This window comes from Gracilinanus agilis, chromosome 3, assembly GCF_016433145.1.
Source record: "Gracilinanus agilis isolate LMUSP501 chromosome 3, AgileGrace, whole genome shotgun sequence".
Classification (NCBI taxonomy): Eukaryota; Metazoa; Chordata; class Mammalia; order Didelphimorphia; family Didelphidae; genus Gracilinanus; species Gracilinanus agilis.
In genome coordinates, this window is record NC_058132.1 from 162,848,440 (window position 1) to 162,876,435 (window position 27,996).

A 27,996-nucleotide genomic window follows, 5' to 3' on the forward strand; every position below is an offset into this window, starting at 1 on the left:
CTTAAAAAATTCTTGTTCAATTGAGTTATGATAAGAATGAAAGAGCTGAGTAAACTTTGTCCTTGTCAGATTACATATGAAAAACAGTGGGTTCAGTTTTGAATATCACATTAAAAAAATCTGTCTTAAATTTTTGCCTCTAATTGCTTAAAAATATATTTTAATTGATGTCTTTTGTTTGCATGTTGCCTAGACGTCTTCCTGTATCTAAGTGTCACATTTTAGGATGGATTTTGATCAGCTGCAATATGTATATTTCGGGGAGGACAATCAGCTAAAGAAACTGGGATCAAATTGCTTACCAGCTCTGGGAGAGGGGAGGGAAGGGAGGGAGGGAGACAATTTGGATCATATAATTTCAGAAAATTTATGTAGAAAACAGTTATTATATGTAATTGCTAAAATACAAAAATTTTTTTAAATGAGGAAAATAAACATTGAAAAGAAGCAAAAAAATAAAGTAACCAGGGGCAAAAAATTAGAAAAGGAGGGGATGTCCCTTGATTGGGACTGAACAAATGGCTGAACAAATTGTGGTATATGGTGATGGAATATTATTGTGCTGGAAAGACCTATGTGAACTGATGCAGAGTGAAATAAGCAGAACCAGGAGAACACTGTGGGATGATCAAATGTAATTAACTTTACTACTAAAAGCAATGCAATGATCCAGGACAATTCTGAGGGACTTATGAGAAAGAATGCTGTCCATATCTAAAGAAAGAACTGTGGGGGCAGCTGGATAGCTCAATGGATTGAGAGCCAGGCCTAGAGACGGGAGGTCCTAGGTTCAAATCTGGCCTCAGACACTTCCCAGCTGTGTGACCCTGGGCAAGTCACTTGACCTCCATTGCCTACCCTTGCCACTCTTCCACCTATAAGTCAATACACAGAAGTTAAGGGTTTAAAATAAAAAAAAAAAATCTTAAAAAAAAAAAAAAGAAAGAACTGTGGGAGTAGAAATCCAGAAGAAAACATATGATTTATCATTCATATAATGGGCATATGATTTCGGGTTTTGGTTTTTAAAACTGCTCTATTATAAAAATGGATAATATGGAAATAGGAATTGAGTGATAATATATGTATAATCCAGTGAAATTGCTTGTCAACTCTGGGAAGGGAGAGGGAAGAGGGGAGACAACAAGAATCATGTAACCAAGAGAAAAAACTTAAAAAAATTGAACTAAAAATATTTAATAAATAAATAAGGTAACCAGGAACTGTTAAGCTTAGAGAGGAAAAGACTCAGGAGGGCATGATACTGCGTTCAAGTATATGAAATTTTGTTATCAGGAAGAGGGGTTAAGATGGGAAAGCCTTGCTCTGGTAGCCTTTATGGGTAAAAATAGAAGCAATCAATGTGTGGAAATCAGAGAGGCAGATTTTGGCTCTATACAGAAAAATTTTTTAATAATTTAAGCTATCTAAAAGAGGAATAGATTATACCTTGGGAACAGTGGTAGTGAATATTCTGTCAATGGAAATCCCCAAGCAAAGACTAGATGACTATCTGTGGAGATTGTATATGGGTTTCTATTCAGGTACAAGTTGAAATACATCATCTCTGACATTTCTAACAACTCCATCACAAGATGATTAGTCATAAATATTTTCACTACTAAAAATTCTTGCCAATTATACAAGTCAATCTAAGCTATCTAAAAGAGGAACAGATTATACCTTGGGAAACAGTGGTAGTGAATACTCTGTCAATGGAAGTTCCCAAGAAAAGACTAGATGATTATCTGTGGAGATTGTATAGATGGGTTTCTATTCAGGTACAAGTTGAAATACATCATATCTGACATTTCTAACAACTCAATCACAAGGTGATTAGTCATAAAAATTTTCACTAAAAATTCTTGCCAATTATACACGTAAATCTAAAATGATTTAATTTATAAGAACTCAATTTATATACAATTTTTAGAGGCACGTTTATTATGTAAATCAAGGTCTTTTGCATATCTCAAACCTCTCAAATGAGTCAAATCTCTATGGAACAACACTTCTTTTTCTTTTATTCCATTTCAAAGCATTCCAAAGTCTCTGGCCTCTGTAGTAATACTGATCTAAAAGTAGCAGAACTCTATCCAGGTTTATTACCTAACTTCTCAGTCTCAAATGTTTCTTACCTGTTTTGTCCCGGGTTGAGATCTCAGAGGTCAAGCGCTTGAAATATTCAGGAAGGTCAGCATATTCATCTCCATAGGAGATCACCTTGATCCCTTTGTCCAACATGTTTTCCCGAAGCTTCTTGAATTCATCTACATCTCCCCTCCGAACCAGCATAAAATGTTCTAGGTCAGATTTGTGCTTGACAGCCTCCAGGAATAGGGCCTGGAAGGTGGTATCATCTACAGTCCAGCCACAACCCAAGAAAAGGAATGATTTGTTTTCATAGAGTTTCTGAATCTCTCTCTAGGAGGAAGACAGATATCAGTGAGTATCTGATGACAGCTGGTAAAACACATCTCATGCTAAAAACAACCTATGACCCATGTGTTCAGACTGATTGGAAAGCTTAAAAATCTCACAAAGTTAAGAGTTTGGTTTTCTGTGAAAGATCCTTATCTCCTGGTTATTCAGAGCAAAGTTTTTTGTTTTTGATTGTATAAGGCTCTAAGTGACCACCTCTTATAGACTATTCCATCAGGGTTTGTTTAACATTTGTCATTGCATAGATATCTTTTGTTTTATTTTCTAGGCCTATGAAAACAGAGATCTTCACGTAGTAAGTCCATAAAGAAGATAATACGTTAGTGGTTTTTGGAAGTGAAGAGCTGGTTAAGAAGATGGTGTTTGAGAACAGGATTTGTATTTCTCAAATGTTATACTTTTGGAAAAGGACATAACACACCTAAAAAGTACTGGTATCTGCTGTGAGACTGGCAAATCCAATCAAAATGGCTATAAACTGGAAAAGAAAATAAGAAAATGGGCTATGTATATTCAGCAAGCTGGAGTCCATAGGGGTAAGCTATAATGTAAGAAGATAAATAGCAGTAAATGTAACTAAAACTTCAAGAAGCAAAAATCTAAGAAATGAATATATAAAAGAGGCAACCAGCAGGGGGAACTAAAGAACAAATCCAAAATGACAAATTTGACCTAACCAATCCTAAGATATGGTGGAATAAGAAGAACTAGGTCTAGGTTGTGGCTCTAGAAGGATATGTATTATTTGAAAATAAACAGAATAGGTAAAAGGGAATGAGACCAGGCAGCACTGTAAATTAAGAAAAATTTCTCATGTGAGGAAAATCCAGGAATCAGAAGGAACAGAACATGGCTGAGAATACTTAGGCCAAGATCAGACTATAAACAAACCACCTGGATAGAAAGAAGACACAGAGAAGTAGTTTAGGAAAGAGATGATTATCACGGAGGCATGTTATAGTAGTGATAAGCACTTCAATTATCTAGATACCTGATGAAGCCCTCTTTGCTCAAAGCAAAATAGTTGTATTTTGATTTACTTCAAAAATGTTAGCTTTCAAATACAGGATCCAATTCTATTTTGTATCTGACCTTCACCTACAATGAAGAACTACAAAAAAGAATGGTTGTTGGTATAAATGTGACAGAGGGGAATCTTAAAATGAAGTGACTATTTGCCCAACATTTGTGATAGAAGAGAAGTAGACATAGTCCAAGGTGCATGTTGGATTTCAAAAGAATATATTCTGAGGCTTCAGAGACAAGATAAGATTTATGAACTAAAATTCTATAGGGGGAAGTTGGCTCAGAAAAGATAGAAATCTTTTAAAAAAGAAATTCTGAAGGCAAAAAGGACAATTAGAAAATTATAGCATAGTCTTGAAAGAATAGTTTTCAAGAATGCTAAAGTTGAAGAATGAGCTGAGGTTAGTAAGGACAACTAAGGACAACAAACAAGGGTTTGTTTTTTTTTTAAAGTTGTATGGAAGATATGATTCATAATTTGGGTACATAGGATGACACTAAATCATGAAAAAGGAAGAGTCAGTTAACTTTTATTTTCAATCTGTTTTCTTTGCCAAGAAGAATGATCCTTGGTGAAGAAAGGAAAAAACACAAATGCCTAGTAGAGAGCAGTATTCAAGAAAACTTGAGGGATATTAAGAGAGTACTTACCTATTCTTGATAAGTTCCAGGTCCCCAAACCAAATGATCTCAGGTACGAAAAGAATAGGCATATGCAACCACTATGCCAATGTCAGTGAATTTTAAAAATAACTATGTTGCCCCAAAGGGTTTTAAAATACTGTTTGCCCTTTGATCCAGCCATACCACTAATGGGTTTATAACCCAAAGAGATCATAAGGAAAAAGACTTGTATAAAAATATTTATAGCCACACTTTTTGTGGTGGCAAAAAATTGGAAAATGAGGGGATGCCCTTCCATTGGGGAATGGCTGAACATTTGTGGTATCTGTTGGTGATGGTATACTATTGTGCTGAAAGGAATAATGAACTGGAGGAATTCCATGTGAACTGGAACAACCTCCAGGAATTGATGCGGAGAGAAAGGAGTGGAACCAGGAGAACCTTATACACTGTGGCACAATGGAATATAATGGACTTCTCTACTAGCAGCAATGCAATGATCCAAGACAATTCTGAGGAACTTATGAGAAAGAATGCTATCCACATCCAGAGAAAGAACTGTGGGAGTAGAAACACAGAATAAAAACAAATGCTTGATCACATGGGTCAATGGGGACAGGATTGGGGATGTAGACTCTAAACAATCACTCTAGTACAAGTATTAATAATATGGAAATAGGTTTTGATCAACGACACATGTAAAACCCAGTGGAACTGGTTGTTGGCTACAGGAAGGAGGTGGAAAGAGGGGAGTGAAAGAACATGAATCATGTAACCATGGAAAAATATTCAAAATCAATTAATTAAATACAAAATTTCAAATAAAAAATAAAGCCCTATTAAAAATAAACTATGTTACACCTTGAGATGTGCAAAGTGCTTCATAAATATTATTTTATTTGATATTGGCTGAGGTACCTGGTCACAAAGCTGGGAAACATCTGAGGCAGGATTCAAAGCTAAGTCCTCCTAACTTCATGGGTTGCAATCATTAGGTCATGTAGCCTTTGTCAATGATCTCTGATAGATGGCAGAGAACAGGTGAGGTATAGCAGGGGCAATAATGTCTCCATTTCCAAAAGAGGGAAGAAAAGAGTATGCAAACTACAAGTCAATAGGTTTGAAATTTTTTCTAGCAAAATTCTAAAATGTTATTGAAGGGATGGTAAGTGAATATGTAATAAAAGAAACAATGTTCACAAAGAACCAACATGAATTCATCAAGGACAATCTATACCAGACTAATCTAATTTCTTTTTTTTTACATACTGTTGCTTGATTGGTAGATCAAGATGTTTCATGATTTAGTTAGATTTTAGTGAAACACGAACAAGGTTTCTTAGGCTGTTTTTATGGATAAGATGAAGAAATTTGGACTGGACAAGTGTAAAGTTCATCAGACTCAGAACTCCCTGGTTGGCGAGTTGTAATCATTAATGGGTTCAACATCAATGAAGAAGGTCTCTAGTGGAGTGTTCTAAGGAGCTGGGATTAAGTTGTATTGTTTGACATTTTTATCAGTAACTTCAGTAAAGGCATAAATAGACTGTTGTAAATGACACAAAGGTGGGACAGATGAAGCTACATTGAGAGGTGTGGTATCCTGGTTAAGGGGGTTGGAAACCCAGTTTTCTTTTGCCTTAGATTATATCTCATGTCTTATGTTCAGTTTTAGGTGTTATATCTTAAGAAGAATATTGATAAGCTGAAAAGTGTCCAGAGGAGGGCAACCAGGATAATAAGGACATCAAGACAATGCAATATGAGGATCAGCTGAATGGACTATAGACAGCCTAGAGAAGATATGAGGTAGGATAAGCTGTTTTCAAATTCTTGAAGGGCTACCATTTGGAAGAATGATTAGACTTGTTTTGCCTAATCCCAGGTAGAACTACAGAAGCAATGTGTAAAAGTTGCAAAAGGGTGAATTTAAGCTTGCTACCAAGAAAAAACTTCTGAATACTGAGGAAGCTGAAGTATTCTCCTCACTAGAGGTCTTCAAGCAAAGTTTGGATGAGCACTTGGTAAGGATGTTGGAGAGGGCCTCCTTTTTCCACACAAGAATGAACTAGAAAGCTTCTGAGATTCCTTCCAATTTTGAGATTCTAGAATTCTGTGGTTACAGTTAAAAAGAAAGTACTACTTAACTAATAAGGCAGAGAAAACACACAACAATCCATTCTTATTATCTGGAGCCAATGAAATATTCAGATACTTAGGTTAATTTGGAACAGAAAGCAATGGTCAAAGTACCAAGTACCAAATATTCTCAGAAGGTGGTGACTATAAACATTACTCCTTTTCATGTACTCTTTAATCCAACTAAATTGGCATTTTTGCTGTTCTTTCAGTTAACTTTTCATCTCCTACCTCCTTGTGCTTGGAATACACTCCCTACCAATTCTCATCTCTTAGAATCTCTAGTTTCCTTCAAAGCCCAATTCAAATACAACTTCCTAAATAAGGACTTTCTTGATCCTCCCAGTTGCTACTGTCTCTAACTTAAAATTAACTCCCATGTATTTTGGATATCTTTATATGTGTACACATTATCTCCCCTAAGAGAATATATGCTCTTTCAGTACAGTGACTTTCTCATTTATATCTTTGTATACCCCCAAGGACCTAGCCCAATGCCTGGCAATGTTTTTGTTGAGTGAATGACTATATCCTTTCTACTGGTCCGAGAGAAGGTAAGCTTGAATAATAATAGTCTGTATAAGAGAATCCTTACCTGTTTATAGTACATCTGTAGAGTGTAAAGGGAAAACTTCAACTAATAATACTTGCCACATAGTTCTGTATTGTTCTTTTATTCTTAAAAAAAATTTTTAATGAACTCATCAAACAGAAACATTTAGATATACAAAGGACAACAAAAAACTGTACGTGAAACTGAATTTGTTAGGTAGTTTGTCTTTTTCAAAGTCTGCATTCCACTTCAAATTTTTTGACTTCGAAAATCCCCATTCATACTTCTGAATTCTGATCTAACAGTTAAAGAATTACAATGATACTACCACTTGGCTTACTTGCTCCTAATTGTCTAAAATAAAATACATTCCCTCTTCCATATCTATGAGCTAATAAATGAAAAAAAAAAAACCCTCAATCATATATACAAAAAAGAAATGAAATATGGAAAAGGCGAAGTGATTCTAAGGCGTCATTCCCTACAAATTATGGTGGAACCAGTAATAGATTAAAGCCTGTGTCAAGGAAAAGTATACAAATACAAAAAATCTGACCTTAAGAAAGAAAATACAAGAAAAATAAAGGTATTATTATTCTAAATCTTTCCAATCCTAGAAAGAGTTCATTCTAGTCACTAGGCTAAAGATACAATATTATTTCTTATATTGTCTATGACTTGAGTTATTTAGAGAATGAATCTAGAACATGAATCTAGAACATGGCTAATGGGATCAAGGTTATAGGCTATATCCCAGAAAAGGTCAGTTTTTTTGTGGAGAGAAAATTCTATTCTATACTAGGACTGCACTCCCTGATTCTGGTAAGTCATTTCCTAAATGTTGGGGGGAACTCGCTTGATAATTTCCAAAAGGGATACTAAAATAAGTATTGATGGGTCCATATAAATCCATCATTATTAACCCAAAATTCCTCAAATCAGTTCTTACTGATAAAAGTATTTAGTAATACATTTTGTATAGGTAGATGGCATTATTTATACAACCAGCAGATGGCAACCAAGTACAAAAGTTTCTACATGGATCTTAAATGTCTCCAAAATGAAGCTGGGGAAATCCCTACAGTTTGGTATCACAGGAGAAGCTTCAAGTTTCCCCGGACAATGCTGACACCTACCACCTGCAGGTGGAACAGAGAAGGAATGCTTGACTTTCCAATATTTTCCTACTGTCAGAGGATATAATGCCTCTTTTTTGAAGACCTGTGACTCATGTTAAGAGAGGTTTCTCAGAAAACAGTTCCCAACATACCAAGCAGGACCCTGAGCACTCACCATGACTTCAGTATTACGCAATACATTCTGATAGCCAGCTGGATGAAGTACAATTCCACTAGGATTGGTATAGACTCCATGGATGTGTAATACACTCAGCTTTCTCTTCTCCTGAGCCCATTCCAGGACCTGTACAATATAAGTACAACTCAGCAGGGATAATAAAGCCCAGTATTTGTCCCAATATCATAATTGTGTAAAAGATTGTTTTTGAGGCTAAGCTGGTCAAGTCATTTCACCCCATTGGGTTTCAGTTTACCAATCTGTAAAATATAGTCAGATCAGAACAGTGGTATCAAACTGAAATAGAAATGAGGATTCATAAGGATGCACATGGACCCCTATGGACCACAGACTGACAGAATACCATGTTTACATATTTCTTTTTTTTTTTTTTAAATTACTATATCAATATGTTAAAAACAGAACTACATTTTCATTTCATTTAGGCTACTTTCAGGAGTACTGTAGACCATATGTGACCTGTATGTTTGACATTTCTGGACCAGACGGTCTCTTGGGTCACCTAAAAAAATCTAAAGATCTAAAAAAAAAAAAAAAACCAAAAACCCAAAAACCTATGAACTTTAGTTGAGCTATAAGGACAAATAATTTTTTGAACTCCAAATAAGTACTTATCTATATTGGCTATAAAAAAATTTTGATCTTTCATAGTTTTGTTCTCAGGAATACTGAAAATTTCTCACAAGGAACACAAGAACTACTTATAGTTTTATCTAAAATGCTGATTTAAGTTTTAAAAAAATCAACTGTATAAGTAAAAGATGAAGGAAATATATATAGTAAGCAGCTGATGTGAAAAAAATCTAGTGATTCTAATCTACCACAAACTCAAGAGGAATTAGCAACATGTGATAGCCAAAAAAGCTACTACCTCACTCTTAATATGTGAGCTAGTTAGGCAGTAGCCTAGTCTGTCCTTCTTGTGTCACAGTAGGCACAGTGGGTCTAATTCTGGGTGCCACATCTTAGCAAGTATATAGAAAAATAGAACATGTCTAGAAGAGAGTTGCCAGGATGGTGGGGTCTGGGGAGAATGGATGGGTACACAAAATGTCATATAAAAAGCAGTTGAAACTCTGCATATTTAGTCTGATCAAGAGAAGGTTAAAGGAGACAAGATGACTTCAAATATTTGAAAGACTGTTTTGTGGAAAAAAAGATTAGACTGGGTCCAGAGGGCAGACTTGAGATCAATATATGGAATTTAGAAGAAGGTAAATTTTAGCTCAGTATAAGAAAAGCTTCCTAACAATTAAAGAAATGCAATCCAGAAATGGAATGGGAGGACTGGTACTGAGGCAGTAGGCCCGTGAGTTATTTTTAACTGGAGATATGAGGGCCATGGTAGAAAGGCTTCATAATTTGGGTAGAAGAAAAAACTTGCATCAAGACAATAATAATAGTTACTCCTGGGTCAGTGGCATGCAGAGCACTAAAAAAAATTATATTTGGAGTCAGAGAACCTAGAACCCAGTTCTGCCATTTATTGTATAAGGACTTGGAGCAAGTCACTTCAGCTCTGGGCCTAAGTTTGTATGTATGTATGTATGTATGTATGTATATATGTATGTATGTATGTATGTAAAATAAAGAAGTTATACTGGATAATTTTGGAAGTCTAAGTCTATGGTCCTATGGCTCCAGTATCCTTTTCTTCCAGACCTTAAAGCATCTTTGTGTGCATTATTAAGCAATGAGGCAAAGAGTTAATATGGGTTTAAGTGATTTGTGCAAGATCTGGGATGAAGTTAGTTTTAGAATAATTATGACACCATTCCCTCATCAAGCTCTCTACAATTAATCTTCACTACCTCAATCCATGCTTCTCTGTTTCCAAATTTTCACTTCCTACTCTTTTGTTGATAAATGCTACTAACAGAAATTATGTCACAGTGCTGAACTAAGGATTCATTTACACATTGATCTTCATAACTATATGGAAATGTGTTTATTTTTTGTTTGAATCTCTATCATGTTTGTTGTAGTAGCTGTCTCATCTCTCCTTGAACTCCCAAAGCCACAACAAACCCACTGTCATTCAAATGACAATGCCTCTTACTTTATTTTAAATTAAAAAAACATTATTTTATTCTATATTCACTTCCCCAAACAGAACTCTCCCTTATAAGAATGAAAAACTATTAAACAAAAACAACTGACACAACAATCAAGTCTAATATTATCTGGCTTTGATTTTAAAGAAAAATTGAGGCCCCCTATAAGGAAATTCTTTACCATTCACTTCTACCCAATGTGCTCTCCTTTGTGCCAGTGTTTGAGGAAGAGGTGATTCTTCTCTTCTTGCAAAGGGTAATTCTTTTTGTCTCCTCTGAGAACTAGATATTTATTTGTTCCTCTTCCCCTTGCCTCCATGCTCCACTCCCAACCAAACACCAAATTTCAATCATCCTCTATTGGACATAATCTTCTCCACTGTCTATAGACATGTCCAGGTCTCTTATCTTTCCACTGCCACATTCCTTGCAAGACTCTTTTAATTATGCCTTTATTTTCTAGGTCTCCTCAATGTTTTTCACTACGGCTTCTAACTACAGTACAAATGAATCTGCTCTCTCATCTCTAAATCTCTCATCTGCTAAATCTAATGTTTTCCCTTTGGCCCTCGTCATCTTTCACTATGTAGCTAGGCAGTTTCTTACCTCTTCCTCTTGTGGCTTCTATGACCACGCCACTTTCCTAGTTTTTCTCCACCTCCTCCTTATCAAGCCTCTGAATGAATCATCATCTTCCTTCCCCCTAATTACGAGTGCCCCCCAAAACTATTCCAAGTCCTTTTTTGTATTCTCTCTACCCTCTTTCCCTTGGTAATCTTCTCAATTCACATGGATTTAGTTCTATCTGTATATACAGTCTTAATCTCTCCCAAACTCTGGTCTCACATTATCAGCTACCTGCTAGACAGCTCTACTTAGACATCAGGTAGGTATTTCAAACTCAGCATGTCCAAATGCAGTTAATCATCTTTTCCTCTAAATCTACCTATTCTCCAAACTTTACTATCTCTGTGATGAGCACTAGCATAAAGCTTTCCAGTCACCCAAGTATGTAACCTTGGAATCCTCTTTGATTTGCCTTCCATATCCAATCAGTTGTCAAGACTTGTCAATTCTACTTCCATAACATCTCTTAACAATCTGTCCTATTCTAGTCATCTGGTTGCAGGTACTCTAGCTTGGGCCCTTTAAGAATCATGTCAGAACTATTCTAACTGCCTCCTATTCTGTCTCCCTACTTTTAGTCACTGCTCTCAATCTACCTTCCATACAGCTGACAAAATAACCTCTTTAAGGTCCAAGACTGACTGTGTCAAAACTATTCAGTATTTCCCTAGTGACTTTAGGATAAAATACGAACTCTTCAGTATGTAATTTCTAACCTACCTTTTCCATCTTTATTTCAAATTAGTTCTCTTGACATAATTTATTTCCAAATTGTACTATTAGCTATCCCCCAAACTGGGGATGATGGGCCATATCTTACCTTTGTCCATTTACATAAAGACCCCTCACCCCCCACCCAATTACCACTACCACCTATCATGAACTCTCTCCTCATCTCTGTGTCTTCAGAATCTTTATCTTCCTTCACCAGTCATCGAAGGTATGACTTCTCCCATTCTTGCCTGATCCTCACCATTGTTACAGTTCTCTTTCCTCAAATGACTTATTATTAACCTTATATATAGTTTCCAGAAGGATATAAACTACTTGCAGGCAGAGACTATTGCATTTTCATCTTTGCAAACAGTGCCTTGAACATAGAAGCAGATGATTGTACTGTACCATACTGTACCAAAGATCTCACATGAAATAGAAACATTCTTTTAGAAATCAATATGTCCTGCATTTGAGGATCTCTGACACCATCATCTCTCCAAAATGGCTTTTTTTTTACCCTTACCTTCCGTCTTGGAGTCAATACTGTGTATTGGCTCCAAGGCAGAAGAGTGGTAAGGGTAGGCAATGGGGGTCAACTGACTCCCCCAGGGTCACACAGCTGGGAAGTGTCTGAGGTCATATTTGAACCTAGGACCCTCCCGTCTCTAGGTCTGGCTCTCAATCCACTGAGCTACCCAGCTGCCCCCTAAAATGGCTTCTTTTTTAAAAACTCATTTACCAAATCAGTAACTATAACAATGATGCTATATCTGTAGCTATAGCTATAATCAGCAAAAACTACTGTCAATTTGTCTGTTTCTTTTTAGGTACTAAAAAAGAGAGGCCCCAGTGACTATATCAACAGTCTATTTAGGGGGATAAAGGAAGTAAACAATAGTGAAACAAAAGAAACCAAGAGTACCATTGTAACATTTTTTTTCAAATACAGAGAAGAGACTAAAAGTTCAGAAAGAAGCACAGACAAGGAAGGCAGTCTTGAAAATAATATGTAGGATTATATATTTTTCCTGAAAGAAAGTGGTATGAAATGGTGATTCGGTTTCATATGGAATCATCTTTTTGTGTGCTGTAATGTGCATGGAAATGTTCTTTTATTAGATGAAGCTGATAAAGGAAAAACTGTAGAAATACAAGGGGGCTGAGCCTTTAGGGGTTGCTTACATTTGTTAGGTAGTATGGTGACAAACCAGTGAAGGAAATCAAGAAGAAATGATGAAAAGACAATATCATGGAACCCAAGGGCAGAGAGAGCATAATGAAGACAGGGTGGTCAAAATATTAAATGCTGTAGGAAAAGGGAGAAGACTTAGAAAAGGCCATTGGATTTGATGAGACACTAGAGTTCTTAGAGCTGTGATGGTGAACCTATGGCACGTGCCAAAAAAAGGGGCATACCTGCTGTTGCCCTCTCAAGTTCATTACTAGAAAACCAGAGGGACTCAGGGTGGAGATGTTCCCCTCCCCATCTCCATGTACCTGAGGACATTCCTTACTTCCCCCACCCCTCTGCCCAGCAGCCAATAGAAGCACTTCCTCCCTCCCCTGTCTGGGATGGGGGGGGGTTAGGGGAGCAGGGAGTCCTCACATACTATGTGGAGGCATGGTGCAGAAGGCAGCCTGTTGAATCTGTGGTGAAGGTGATTTCCATGATGGGGTTGGAGAGGAGCTAAGTTTGAGGGGAGAATAGCTCATAGCAGGGCACATAGCTGGAGGGGAGCACAGTGCGTGGGCCACTCTCCTCCCCATCTCCACACACACCTCTCATCACCTACCTCTCTGCCCAGCAGCCCAATGGGAATGCTTTCTTCCTCCCCTGTTGAGGGTAAAGAGGGAGGGGCCAGATATGGTACTTGGTTGAGGTGGGGCCCTCTCAGAGAGGGCACTTGGTCTGGGGGTGGGGTGGGGTAGGGGTGGGGTCTGATACTCTGTCTCTAAAAGGTTCACCATCACTGCCTTAGAGAATGCCATGTCAGCAGAATGGTGGGTATAGAAATCAACCTGCTAAAGCTAAAAAGTAGTGAGTGGTGAAGAAACAGAAAGAGAAGTGTAGCTTACTTTTTCCTTAAGTTTAGCAGTGAAGGGGAAGAGAGATACAAGATTATAAGGATGTCTAGGTATCTCCGCCAAGGGAAGGGTGGCCTTTTGGGCACATTTTATCACAGGGAGACCTGAGCATGTCTGTAAGTACAGGGAGGGTAGCAAGATAACAGAAAAAGCAAATGACTGATGGAGCAAGGTCTTGGAAGAAACTTTGTAATTCCCTAATTTGGGGGATGTTAATTAGTATAACTGCTAAATTATTTTTGTAAACCTATCACTTTGCCAAGTGTAGAGCAAATAAACGAGCACATAATAAATGCTTACTGACTGAAGATCCTCAGGAAAGCAAAATGGGAAAATAAAGTCACACAGTGGGATGAAACTCATCTAGTTAGTTTTTTGAATTCACAAAAATCTTCATGGAATATTTATTTTCAAAATTTCCTAAGAACCATGGTTCTACGCCTTCTTTTGGCTGTTGATTTAGGTATAGTTCCACCTGAAGGTAGACTATATTTAGAAAGCTTTTTGGACATTACCCAGAATATTAGCCATATGAAATCCACCATATGACATGTGATAAGTCAAAGGCTGGATGATTACTTCCTGGATATGTTATACAACTTGGATCCCAATGTCCCTTCCAAGTGTGGCTGCCAGGAATCAACAGTTCAGGTTGATTCCATAATTAAATCAGACCTAAGTCAGCATCGGGTTAAGGCACTTTATTTACAATCAGGAAGGTAAAAGTATAGGAATAAAGAGAAAGGGAGAGGCTAGTCCAGGCCTGTGAATGCCTGGACTAGAGAGAAGGTTAAAAGGCTAAATAAATTAGGCTGCAAGCCACAAGGCCTAGCAACCAGATAGGCTGATGCCTGCTTAAGGCAGAGTTTGGAAGCGGCCCAGCTAGGCCAAGGAAGTCAGCCTAACTTACCCAAGTGACAATACAGAGTAGAAGCTGTCTGTGGTCTCAGGAGCTCCTTCAACACCAAGTTCAAAGCGGGAACTGCCTCCACAGGAAGAAACTAACTTACTTAAAGAGAAAGTGTCTTTCATCACTTCCTGTGGGTCCACCTCCAATTCAAGCGGACAAATGGCCATCTCTACATTGATTTGGACTGCCCAAAGGGCAGTCCCTTATTCTTGATTTGTTACTTATTGTCACGTGTGGGTAACTCGTCTCCCCTCCCCACTAAGGAAGGTGAGGATTACATCATTTCTATGCCTCCGTTAAGTAAGGGTTTAGCTATGAATGGCTAGAGCTAATTCTATTTACACAGGGTAAGTAACACATGTAGGTCACAATAAGGTAGAACACATTTGTGGGGGGTTAATTAATTATAAATATTAAACCATCTGTCTTGAGGCAAAATGAGACAATGTTCATACCTTCATTGTACCCCCAGGACCTAGCTCAGTACCCTACATAATAAATAGATGCTTAATAAATGTTTTTGGAAGTAAATCCTTGGGGCCAATTCTAATTCAGTGTCATAATCAGGTAGCATTTTAAATAATGAATGATAAAAACCTCATTATAATTCAAAAGGATTTATTATAATATTCAGATAATGTAGAATGAGGTACTCAGATGCTATCTATTTTCAAAAGCGCAAATGCTGTACATGTTATTAAGGAAACAGGAGTGCTTGTCAATTATCAAGAAACAATCCTTCATCCCATAGAGTAGTATTTTATTTTTTATTCTTTACCTTTTTCTCATCAGTAAGGTCAAGGGACTCAAGCTCTTTTCCTTGGTCTGCAGCATACAGTTCTAGGAGATTATCAAAGTTTGTGGTTAATACCAAGGCTCCATTCTCCATCAGGTAGAGGACTGATTGAAGCAGCTCTTTTCCTGAATCTTCCATCTTTGACTCCAAGTCATCAAATACTTCATATAAACAGTCCTTGAAAAATGTAGAACGGACATTGCTGGTACGCTAGAGAAGGATTTAAGAGAAATAGTGGATAATAATGGATCAAGTCTATGTTGACATGTCACCTGTTACCACTTTATTATTTCTCTACATAATACTCATTATTTGTGTTTAAGGTTTTTTACTTTAAATCTATAAATGATCAAAGAATTTTAGTATTGGAAGAGTCTTAAGAGACTATCTAGTCCAAGCCATACTTGAAACAGGGCACGTTGTATAAAATAGCTGATAAATTGTTAACCAGACTTTGCTCAAAAGATTTCCAAGTGAGCAAGATCTTACCAGTTTCTCAAGGTAGCACATTCCATTTTTTAAAAGCTACAATTATCAGGATTTTTTTTCTTATATCAAGCTTAAATTTGTTTCTTTGCAACTTCCAACAACCATTGCTCTTAAAACTGCCCTTTGGGGCCAAGTAGAAGCCTAATCTCTTTCATGTGATAGCCTATCCAATATTTGAAGATAACTGTCACCTAAGTCTGTTGCCTAAGTCTTCTCAAGACTAAACACCTTAGGGGGCAGCTGGGTAGCTCAGTGGATTGAGAGTCAGGCCTAGAGATGGGAAGTCCTAGGTTCAAATCCAGCCTCAGACACTTCCCAGCTGTGTGACCCTGAGCAAGTCACTTGACCCCCATTGCCTACCCTTACCACTCTTCCACCAAGGAGCCAATATACAGAAGTTAAGGGTTTAAAAAAAAAATTTAAAAAAAAAAAAAAAAAGAAGAAGACTAAACACCTTAGTGGTTTTCATTGTTCCTCAGATGACATGAAGTTAAGGTTCTTCATTATCCTAATTGTCCTCCTCTGGATCATCTCCAGTTTATTTTTATTTTAAACCCATACCTTGGGTTTAAATGAATACTGTGTATTGGTTCCAAACAGAGGAGCAGTAAGGGTTAGACAATGGGGGTTAAGTGACTCACCTAGGATCACACAGCTAAGAAGTATCTCAGGCCAGATTTGAACCAAGGACCTCCCATCTCTAGGCCTGGCTCTCAATACACTGGGCCACCCACCTTCCTCTATTCTCTAGCTTATTAATGTACCAGGGAACCCAGAATTGAAAGCAATACTTTAGAGAACAGCAGGACCCTTATTTACTTCCTTATTCCTAGATTCTATGCTTCTCTGAATGTAGATCCAGATTCTAATCACCATCTTGGCTGCCAGAATATAATACTGATTCACAGTGAGCTTACAGCTGGGGATCAATGAAAGTCTCCAGAACTTTTTGGATAAACTGCTATCTAGCCAGGCTATCTACCCCATATTATACTGGTGAGGCTGAGTTTTTGAATCCAGTCATAAAAATTTGTACTTAAACCTATTTGATTTCATCTTACTAAATTCACTTCAGTGCTTTAACTTTCAATATAATTTCTGAACTAAGAATCTCTCATCCAGTACATTATTATCAGTTTAGCATAAGTGAAAATTTGATAAGTATCTATGTCTTAATCCAAATAAATGATAAAATGTTAAATCTAACAGAGCCAATTAAAAATTCCTGGGATGTTTTATTGGAAACCTATTTTCAGACTAAAATCTAAGTAATCTAAGTAAACAATTCTTGTTTGGGCCTAGCCATTCAACTAAGTCTAAACTACTTCACTTTACAGGTATCTCTTCCACCAGGAGGGAGTTTTATGGGCATGGCACCACCTAGAATCTGGAAAATCAGAGTAAAATTTTTTGGCCATCTCCTCATACCAAAGAAGAAGCCTATGAGGTCTTTACAGTACCTTACTGTAAAATTTAGGTTAAGTATTTGGTCATAGGCTATATATAGGTCAATATTAAGGAAAACTACTGTATAAAAAAGGAAATTTAAAAATATTAAACAAATATGAGAAATTAAAAAATAAAACAAATTTGGGGAGAATAAAACTGAATGTAATGTACAGGTAATACTATACATAACAGTACATACATTTTATGCATTTAAGAGTTCCTAAACTTTTAAAGATATTTCTAAATTTCTAGCCTGTGTGTATTATCTGCTGGCTTTCACCTTCTTTTCAAACTTTAACTTTAAAAAATAGTGTATATTTAAGGTATTAAAAGATAAAATATGTTGATATTATACATATATTTTATGCATTTCTGAGTTTTTTTTCTGTATTGTTTGGGGACCTTCAAGTGTCACCTGCACCTTCTTCAAAACTTCCTCCAAAATTTCCATTTAATTTCTTATGCTGACCCATGATATATTGAAATCATAATGGGAAAAGTCACAATGTGGAAGGGATATCTGTACTTCTATTTAGCCTACATCTCTCCATCCTTTTATCAGGAACAGCATGAGAGACATCACAAAGTACTGTACAATAAACTATATCTATAATATTCCCCTGATCAGTTTAATATCCTTGCTTAAAAAAGGAAAAAAAAAAAAGATTAGTCTGTTCTTAATGAAGTCATGCTGGCTCTTTGTGGTCATGAATGTCCTTTCTAGAAGTCCATTAATGATCTCTTTAACACCATAGTATAGAATATTGGGGCAGTTAGGTGATGAAGTGGATAGAGAGCCAGGCCTAGAGTTAAAAGGACTCATCTTCCAGAGTTCAAATCTGGCCTCAGACATGTATTGGCTAGGTGATCCTGATTAAGTCACTTGATTCTGCTTGCCTCCATTTCCTCATCTGTAAAATGAGCTGGAGGATACCCTAGTGTCTCTGCCAAGAAAACCCCAAATGGGGCCACAAAGAATTGGGTACAACTAAAAATAACTCAATAATAACAACAAAGAATTTTGCCAGGAATCAAAGTCAAGCTTATTATCTTATTAGTTTGCAGACTTTAATCTTCTCTTTTTTGGAAAACTGGCACACATTTATTTGCCCTTTTTCAATTTTGCTGTACCTTTGCCGCTGTTTACCATCATCCTTCAATGGTTCAGTAATTATGTCTGCCACGTATTTTAATACTCAAGGATGTAGTTCATCTAGGCTTAGTACTTGAAAGCATCAAGGGCAGCTAGATATTCTTTCACTAGTTCTTTATTTATTTTGGATATAAACTTCCTATTAGCTATATTTGTTTTGTACTTTTCCAGTCCAAGGATACTTCTTCTTGGCAAAGGAAATAAGCAAAATAAGATCTCTACAGTTCTGCCTCATCTCAGGTCATTTATTAATATCCTAAAAATCCCAGCCATACCCCTTCTATAATCATTTTATCTTCAATTAAAAACACCTGATTTCTTAATAATAACAATAATTAATGTAATATAGTATTTGCAAAGTGCTTCACATGTTATCTCATTTGATCCTTAAATAATATGGTGATCTAGGTGCTATTATTATCCCAATTTTGCAGATGAAGATACTGAGGTTGTGGTAATTATGTTGAGGTCCCAGGGCAGGTAAGTGGATAGAGTGTCATGTCTGGAATTGGGAAGACCTGAATTCAAATGTGGCCTCATACCCTGATACTTAACCTATTTGCCTGTTTCTACAACTGAAAAATGGGGATAATGACAAGTACCTTCCAGGGTTGTTATGAGGATCAAATGAGATCATATTTGTAAAGTACTTAGCACAATGCCTTGCACACAGTAGTTTCTTAATAAATGCTTGTTCTCTTTCCCTTCCCTTAATTGTGGGTGTCCCTCAAGGCTGTCTTGGACCCTTTTCTCTTTTTTTTCTATACTGTTTCTATTGGTGATCTCAACAGATTCTGTGGGTTCAATTACTATCTTTATAATGATATTTCTTAGATCTACATATAACTAATCCTATCTATTCTCTTTTCTCCTCAACTCCAACTACATGAACTACTTAAGAATACCCCATTGGCTTCTCAACATTTCCAAAACAGAAATCATTATCTTTCCCCCAACATTCTTATAGTAGTAATAATAATAACAATAATAATAAAAGGTAGCATTTATATAGTGCTTTAAGGTTTACAAAGTGCTTTATGTGTTATATAATTTGATTTTCACAACCTTGTGATGCAGGAGACAACTATTATATGAGTGGTTAAGTGTCTTGCCCAGGGTCACATAGCTAGAAAGTGTCTGAGACAGGATTTGAAATCAGGTCTTCATGACTCCAAGTCTGGTGATCTATACCACCTACTTCTTCATCTAATACCGATGAAGGTACCATCATCTGTCCTCCTACTCTGCTAGGTTCGAAAGCTCTTTGACTCCTTATTCTCTCTCCACATATCCAACAGTTGCCAAATCTTGTTATTTCTATCTTTACAATATCTGTTGTAGACATTTAATTCAGGCCCTCATCTCCCGCTGGGGCTATCTAAGTGGCCTTTCTGTCTCAAATCTCCAGGCCATTCTTCACACAGCTGCCAAAGTGGTTTTCCTAAAGGTAGATCTAGCAATGTCTCCCCTGTTCTAACTCCATAGACTCCCTATTATCTTTAAGATCAACTATAAAGTTGTCTGACTTAAACTTAAGGATATTCTCAATCTGGCCCCTTCCCTCCTTTTGTGTTTTCACACTTTTGTACAATGATACTGAGCTACTTCTTGTTCCTTGCCAAAGGAACTTGCTTCATCTCTGATCTTCATGCCTTTGTACTGCCTGTCTCTCATGCCTAAAATGATTTTCTTCTTCATCTTGGCCTTTTGACATGCCTTTCTTCTTTCAAGAGTCAACTCAAATGCCACTTTCTGTAGGAAGTTTTCCCTCAGTTACTTGAGCATTTTTTATTTCAGGCTACCTACTTTTAACATCTATTTACATGTTTCTTTCTCATTAGCTTGTAAACTCTTTTAGGGCAAGGATTATTTTTGCTTTTCTGTGTATTTCTAGTGCTAAGTAAGCACTGTGACAGGAAAATAGTTAAGTGCTAAATTAATGCTCATTGACTAATTGATTTCTAATTGCCCAAAAATATATTCAGGTACCCCAAATCCTATTTAAAAAAAAAAAACCAAACCTTTTCTTGACCTTTCTATCTATAAACTCAAGTACTTTGCATAGTGATGTATGTAGTGTGTACTTTGGAGGAATTTAATATTTGCTGAATGAATATGGTAAAGGAACTAGAAATGTTAGAATGCACGTGGAGGATGATGTCCTAAAACAAATGAGTCATTTGTATCTTCCATTCTGATAGCAGTCTACTATTTACCATGTCAGGGTCCAGAATTATTTCCTAATGGCCTCAAGCTTTCCTGCTTAAACTTCAAGGGACTAAACTAGGTAGAGAGATAATTAATATTTAGGTTTTTTAGTCTTTCCTCAGAAAAATTTCCAGATCTTGACTCCATATTTTCCTGATACCAAATTTCTAAGAAGTATGTCAGTTTTCATGGTGTTATCTCAGTAGATTCAAAGGGAAATTTTTTTTTTCTTTCTTAAAACCCTTACCTTCCATCTTGGAGTCAAATACTGTGTATTGGCTCCAAGGCAGAAGAATGGTAAGGACTAGGCAATGGGGGTGTGTGTGTGTGTGTAAGTGACTTGCCCAGGGTCACACAGCTGGGAAGTGTCTGAGGACAGATTTGAACCTAGGACCTCCCGTCTCTATTCCTGGCTTTCAATCCACTGAGCTAACCAGCTGCCCCCATAAAGGGAAAATTTTTATTTGCCTAATAATTTTTTCCTTTGATTTTCAAAATTAAAAACACACACACATAAAAAAAACATCATTATTCTCTATGAAAAGGAAAAGTGACATAGATAAGCTATAGCAAAGAGATGAAATGGACTGTCAAAGGTCACATGTTCAGCTGGTGGTATTCAGCTATGAAAGGAATTGGATTTCTTACTTCACTATCCCATTTTACCATCAGACCTTACCATATGGTCAAGGCTTTCTCCCACGGCTAAGTGAAGCTCCAATTAATATATTCTTCCATTGCTGGTGTTGTGTAACAATTTAAAAACTCCTGTTCGGTATGTATAGTCATGAAATATAGACATTTTTGAGACCCAAAAGCTGTATACACAAATAGCTAAAATGAAACAATGCCTACCCATACTCTATATAGAAGGAATAATTTCAACAGTAGCAAAGAAGTATTTAGAATGGCTATCATCTAACTTTATCAGACAAACATGTAAATGGCTCTTTTATTTTATTTTTTTAAACCTTCACCTTCCATCTTGGAGTCAATACTGTGTATTGGCTCCAAGGCAGAAGAGTGGTAAGGGTAGGCAATGGGGGTCAAGTGACTTGCCCAGGGTCACAAGGCTGGGAAGTGTTTGAGGTCAGATTTGAACCTAGGACCTCCCGTCTCTAGGCCTGGCTCTCAATCCACTGAGCTACCCAGCTGCCCCCTAAATGGCTCTTTTAAAAACACAAACATTTTTCTTCTAAAAATAGCTTCCTTGTTGAGTTTTATAGTCAGAGTCTACTCTGACTCATATACTGACATTGCTTATTCATTTTATGCTCTCTAGTTTTATCTCCCTGCTAAAAGGTGGTAGTACCCAAGGGGTAAAACAGGCAAGACATGAGGGCTAAAAAATGGAAATGAATGCTCTGATTCATCCATTCATGAACAATTACTATTTGATCCAAATTTTCTTGAGCTGGGAATATATAAGGGAAAGAAAGTATACTGTTTTGCAAGTTAGAATGATTTCTTCAGAACCAAGCAAATGTTTTTCTCCCCTAAAGCTGGTGACACTGAAACTGATTTAATTTCCCACCAGTGGCCTTTATATGAGGGGATCAGGAATATAAACACAGATGTTTCAATGGTCAAGGAACTGGAAATACCAAACTCCCATGCAACTTAAAAAAAAACCCAAAACATTTCCTCATTCATTTAAGATGGCACATTAAATTCAATTTTACATTTCCTTTAAACTTGTCTTTTATAAACTATATTCTACTAGTCACTGTCCAAAAAAATCCCTGAGATTTTTCTTAAATTTTCTTCTCTATTTAGGCTAAACATTTACATAAATTTTATGTAAAGGGCAGTCCATAATGTACTTATTCACTGAGCACCAGGGGTTACTAGCTTTAGTTGGATGTATTTTCTTTAAAAAGTGATTTGAAAATATTGATACTGATTTTAAGAAATAAGTTTTCTCTCTTTACTCTCAAGCAGAACAACCCTAGTGGGCCTATTCAGTCAGTTTAATGTTGCCAACAGGGCACTTTAATGAGTTTTAGATGACTATAAGAGGGAGAATCCACATTTCCCCAAGCAACCCAATCTACCAGAATGCTATCTGAGAGTCGAATGGATTTGCCCTGAGAAGCAGTGGGTTCTCCCTCAAACACTGGGTCTTCAAGTAAAGGCTCATGACTACTAGTATAGGATGTTATATAGGGGATTTCTGTTCAGGAACAAATTGAACTAAATGGCTTTTGAGGTTCCCTCCAACTTATACTCCTTAACACTACTGGGAGTGTCATAGCTAACATAATATTGTGATACAGGTGAATTCTGGATCCCAACTTAAAATATGCCTTCCTGATTCAACTACCTACAGTTTCTAGATTAACAGGGTACCTATCATTTCTACTTTTGTAAGCTTTCTTGTATAAGTCTTCTTTTCTCTCTTCTCTTCTCTTCTCTTCTCTTCTCTTCTCTTCTCTTCTCTTCTCTTCTCTTCTCTTCTCTTCTCTTCTCTGCTCTTCTCTCTTTATCCCTCCCTCCCTTTTTCTCTCCTTTCTTCCTTCCTTCCTTCCATCCATCCATCAAGTTGACAAAGTGAAAGATAACACATTCCGTATCTTTTGCTTCTTCTATGTAGTCCTCACAAGTGAATTCTGATTTTTAGAAAAGCAAGATAAGGTGACTCCTACTTCATTTCTAGAGTTTGTTAACTTAGCACCAGCAAAAACCAAAACCAAAACCAAAAATGCAAAACACTACCTCTACATTTGTGGGAAGGTGCTTATTAAATAGAAAAAGAACCAAAATCAAAACTGGAGCTCCTCATCACTAAAATGCTAAATCTTTCAATGCTAAGAATTTTGGTTTGGGTAAAAATACTTTACAGATTTTATAGTATTAAGAGTATGGAAAAATCAATACAAATCAATCACCACCAAAGTACTCACTGTATTGATATCAGTAGAGTGATCTTTGAATATAAAATACCACATTCTCAAGAATAAGCAAATCAAAACAGGGTTAAGATAAACCAGATTAAGTAAGTTCCATATGTAGTAATAGTATTGAATAGTCTCAAAACCTCAGGGTCAGAAGGTCCCCCAAAAGCCATCTAATCTAAATTATACCTTAAAAAGAATTCTATGAAAAATAGCCAAACATTCTTTGACTCCCAGTGAAGGGAACCTACTATCTTTTGAGGCTAACCATATCTCTAGCTCCTTTCTTAAGTACCCTGGCCATTTTTGTCATCTTACTCTGGACAATATCCAATTTATCAATGTCTTTCCTAAATTTGAGGCCCATAAATGAACACAATATTTTAGATATGGTTTGAAAAGGGCAGAATACATCAGAACTATTGCTTCTATAATTTTGCACTATGCCTGTTGATGCAGCCTAAGATTGCACTAGTTGATTTGGCTGGGTTACACTACAAACTTATATTGAAATCACAATTCACTTGAGCCATCAGATATAATTTTTACACAAGTCTATGACATACTGTACTTCAAAAGTTGATTCTTTATCATCTAAGTGTAACACTTTATACTTATTCCTATTAAATTCATCTAATTAGATTTGCCTCAACATTTTAGCTTTTTGAAGCAAGAGGCTACCAATGTAATTAAGCTTTTTGAGTTGCAACTGGACAGCCTTGTTCTATAGTGAGAGTACCACTATGAATTTTGAGAAATGCAGAATGTCCAAGCATAAGGACACTCACAGGAGACAGTTTCTGGATAAGGTCATGGGCAACATGGACGAGGTTCTTGTCTTCATGGAGACATTTCTGAAATTTTTTGCTCTCTTCATCTTCAAGAAGATCAAAATCAATAGCAGCATCTAGCAGGGCCTGAATTAATCCCTTCCATGACTTCAGAGCTGGAACTTGAGGTGCAACTGCAGCACTGATGCCTGTTCCAATCACAAGCACTAGTTCCCCGGGCTTCTTGGATTTTAAACTTGGGAGAAGCTTCCTGCAGAAAAAGCACATTTGAGAAATTAGTCTTCCTAATGCACTGGCCTGAGAGTGTTTCTCCCCTATGCAAAAACACTCAGAAGTTTTTGCTCAAAGTATAAAAAGCAAATTCCTTAGGTATTTCAGTCCTCCTCATTCTGGTTCTAATTTACCTATCTTAATTACAGTACTCCCCTTTATGCCAAACTAGAGTACTAAGTATTCCCCAATTTTATGCTTAACTCTCTGCATCTGTGTCAGCGAACATCTTTCACATCTCTGCCTTCTGAAATTCTTAGCCTTTCAGGCCTAGGTCAGGTTCTACACTCTCTATGACATCTACTACTCTCACAGTGAAAGTGATGTTTCATTCCTCAAATTTTCTTAGGAAATTGTCCATGTTTGCCCTTATCTCACTCTACCTTGCATCCTATTATACTTGTACATGTTGCATGTCCCCATTAAGTTTATGCTTACAAAGCATTTTACATATTTTATCTCATATGATCCTCCCAAAAGTCCAGAAAGGGAGACACTATAGGTATTATTATCTTCATTTAATAGACAAGGGAATTAAAGTTCAGTAAGATAAAGTGATTTGCTCCAGGTCACAAGAGCTGCTGTCTGAGGCTGATTTTGAATTTAACTTTCTCTCGACTTCAACACATTTTTGTTGAATTGAAAAGACCTGAGTCAGTTAGAAAAAAATGATCAGCTAAGAACACATCTTTCACATAAGCTATAGAGAATCTAAAACATTTTACTCCAAAATACATGAGGCACATAGAGCTGAGTATCAGGAAAATGTCTGCTAAGAACACAGCAAAAAACAGCTTTAGGAATTAAAAATAATCCTGAAGTCGACTCCTCTTTTATGATCACTCACCCTTTAGAAGAAACAAAAGTGATAGAAAAGATCCTAAGATTATAGTTCAGCAGGGCAATATAGGTAGTTATGACTTTTAATTTTAAAAATTAACCTTAGGATAAAGACAGGAATAAATTTGCCTTTGCTGTGTCTATGGAATCGAAAATGGAGGCCTGGAAAGAACAGGAGTTACTATGGTTCTGAAAGAACAAAAAACTCACACATCTAATCAAAGAATATGTGCTGCATATCAATGTTTGTTTTTAGTGAAAAATGGGCAAAATCTGCCTTGAAGCATACAATAAAGCAATTTACTAAACTCAATCATAATAGTTTTTTAAGTAGGCAGATTAGAACCCTAGTTACATTACAATGCTTTTCTTAATTCAGGTTCTCAAGTATACAAGATAAAAAAAAACTTTCTAAGGGCCAATTTGCTACTTAATTTTTGTTAAAAATACTTTTATCCAAGTAGTCTTCTTCTCCTACATATTTGCCTAAGTTATAATTATTTTTAAAAATCCCTACTCTCTGTCTTTGTAACAACTCTTAAGACAGAAGTGCAAGGGCTAAGCAAATAAGGTTAAATGACTTGCTCAAGGTCACACAGCTAGGAAGTATCTGAGGCCAGATCCAGGTCTTCCTGACTCCAGGCCTGGTGCTCTATCCATGTGCCACTTAGCTGACCTTTTCTTTGCTTATATTAGAAGAAATGAATAGAATCATTTAAATAATGGTTACATAACATAAATTAGAGGATTACAGATTTTAAGTTAGAAAGGACTTTAGAGATTTACCTAATCTAATCCTCTCTTATAGATGAGAGAATATAGTGAAGTTAAGTATCTTGTCCATGGTTATACACTTAATAAATACCAGAAGCAAGATTTCCTGGCTTCTGTCCCACACTGTCCAGGGAGAGATGGAAATGTAGTATGATATGGTTTGACAGATGAATTTCAAGTTAAGGATTATGGTGGTGAACAATGGTACTGAGATTAAGGGTATGATCATCACTGTATGTGTGGGAGTCGGGGGGAAAACTAGAAGAAGGTTGTGGGAAAAGCAAAGGATAAAGATAGAAGAATATAAGTTAAATAATTTTTTTTAAAACCCTTGTACTTCGGTGTATTGTCTCATAGGTGGAAGATTGGTAAGGGTGGGCAATGGGGGTCAAGTGACTTGCCCAGGGTCACACAGCTGGGAAGTGGTTGAGGCCGGGTTTGAACCTAGGACCTCCTGTCTCTAGGCCTGACTTTCACTCCACTGAGCTACCCAGCTGCCCCTAAGTTAAATAATTTTAAGAAAATCTGACAAGTAAACCAGTGAAGTGGGTCAGTGAATGAATTTGAGGAAAAAAAATTAAGGAAAAATCTGAAGAACAATCGCTAGGTCCATGTATGGGTACAAATTCTAAGTTGTAAGAGAACGAGGATTGAGGATAACTAAAGAAAAGCAAAGAGTATTACAGAATAGAACCTGAAGAAGTAGGCTTAAGAACGATGAAAATAGGAGCAGCTAGGTAGCACAGTGAATAAAAAGCCAGGCCTGGAGCCAGGAACCGAGTTCAAATGTGACCTCAGACACTTCCTTGCTATGTGACCCTGGGCAAGCCACTTAACTCTGATTGCCCATCTTCTGTAGCTTTTCTGTTTTAGCACTGATATGAAGAGAGAAAGTAAAACTTCAAAAATGAATGACAAGGATAAAATATTTGGCAAAGACAAGGCAGCTAGGAGATAATACAGTGGATAGGGTATTGAGTCTGGAGTCAGGAAGACCTGAGTTCAAATCTGACCTCAGAAAGTTCATGGCTGTGTGTCTCTTAAATTTGTTTACCTTAGTTTCCTATCTGTAAAATGACCTGGAGAAGGAAAAAGGAAATCATTCCAGTTATCTGTCAAGAAAATTCCAAATGGGGCCATGAAGAGTTCAACAATATTGAAAAACAACTAAAACAACAAAGGAAACAGAAATAAAACTTCAATAAGAAAAAATGGATCTGAGGTAGGAGGAAATTTTAATTCTTATCAAGAAGATGGAGAATGGAAAGGGTTACACAGAGGAGAAAGGCAACAAAAAGGACAACTATACAATTAGAGCTTAAAAAAACAGATTTGGGATTCTTCCTTAAGAAGAGAGAGCTGAGTACTGGACATTCTGAAGAGAAAGGAGTTACTTTTAATAGCAATAATGATATAATAGAACCAGAGAAGCTATCAGATGAAAGATGATTTAGAAAGAGTAAGAGGAAAAAGAGAATAGTAACAGTGGTTGGTAATTCTTCCTTAAGGGGTATTGAAGCAGTTATTTGTTGGGCTAATAACAACAGAGATGTCTGTGTCTTCTTCTTTTTTTTTTTTTTTTTTTTCTTTAAACCCTTGTACTTCGGTGTATTGTCTCATAGGTGGAAGATTGGTAAGGGTAGGCAATGGGGGTCAAGTGACTTGCCCAGGGTCACACAGCTGGGAAGTGGCTGAGGCCAGGTTTGAACCTAGGACCTCCTGTCTCTAGGCCTGACTCTCACTCCACTGAGCTACCCAGCTGCCCCCTGTCTGTGTCTTCTTGGGGCAAGATATAACATAAAATTTTGGACAAATTAAGGAAAAAATATGAAGGACAA

General features: G+C 36.8%; 1 protein-coding gene across 3 annotated transcripts in view; it reads right to left on the bottom strand.

Annotated features, from left to right (window-relative positions):
- The window catches only part of FAM118B (family with sequence similarity 118 member B), a 74,378-nt gene that overhangs the window by 4,905 nt on the left and 41,477 nt on the right, over positions 1-27,996 (bottom strand). For 2 of the 3 annotated variants that reach the window (XM_044668346.1, XM_044668347.1), the window contains 4 exons: positions 24,272-24,524; positions 15,273-15,500; positions 8,078-8,206; positions 2,139-2,424 (listed from right to left, as the gene is read on the bottom strand). In XM_044668346.1, coding sequence (XP_044524281.1) covers positions 2,139-2,424; positions 8,078-8,206; positions 15,273-15,500; positions 24,272-24,524 — 896 coding nt within the window. Of the gene's footprint in view, positions 1-302; positions 306-2,138; positions 2,425-8,077; positions 8,207-15,272; positions 15,501-24,271; positions 24,525-27,996 lie in introns of all 3 variants that reach the window. The other variant, XM_044668348.1, reaches the window with a different exon arrangement.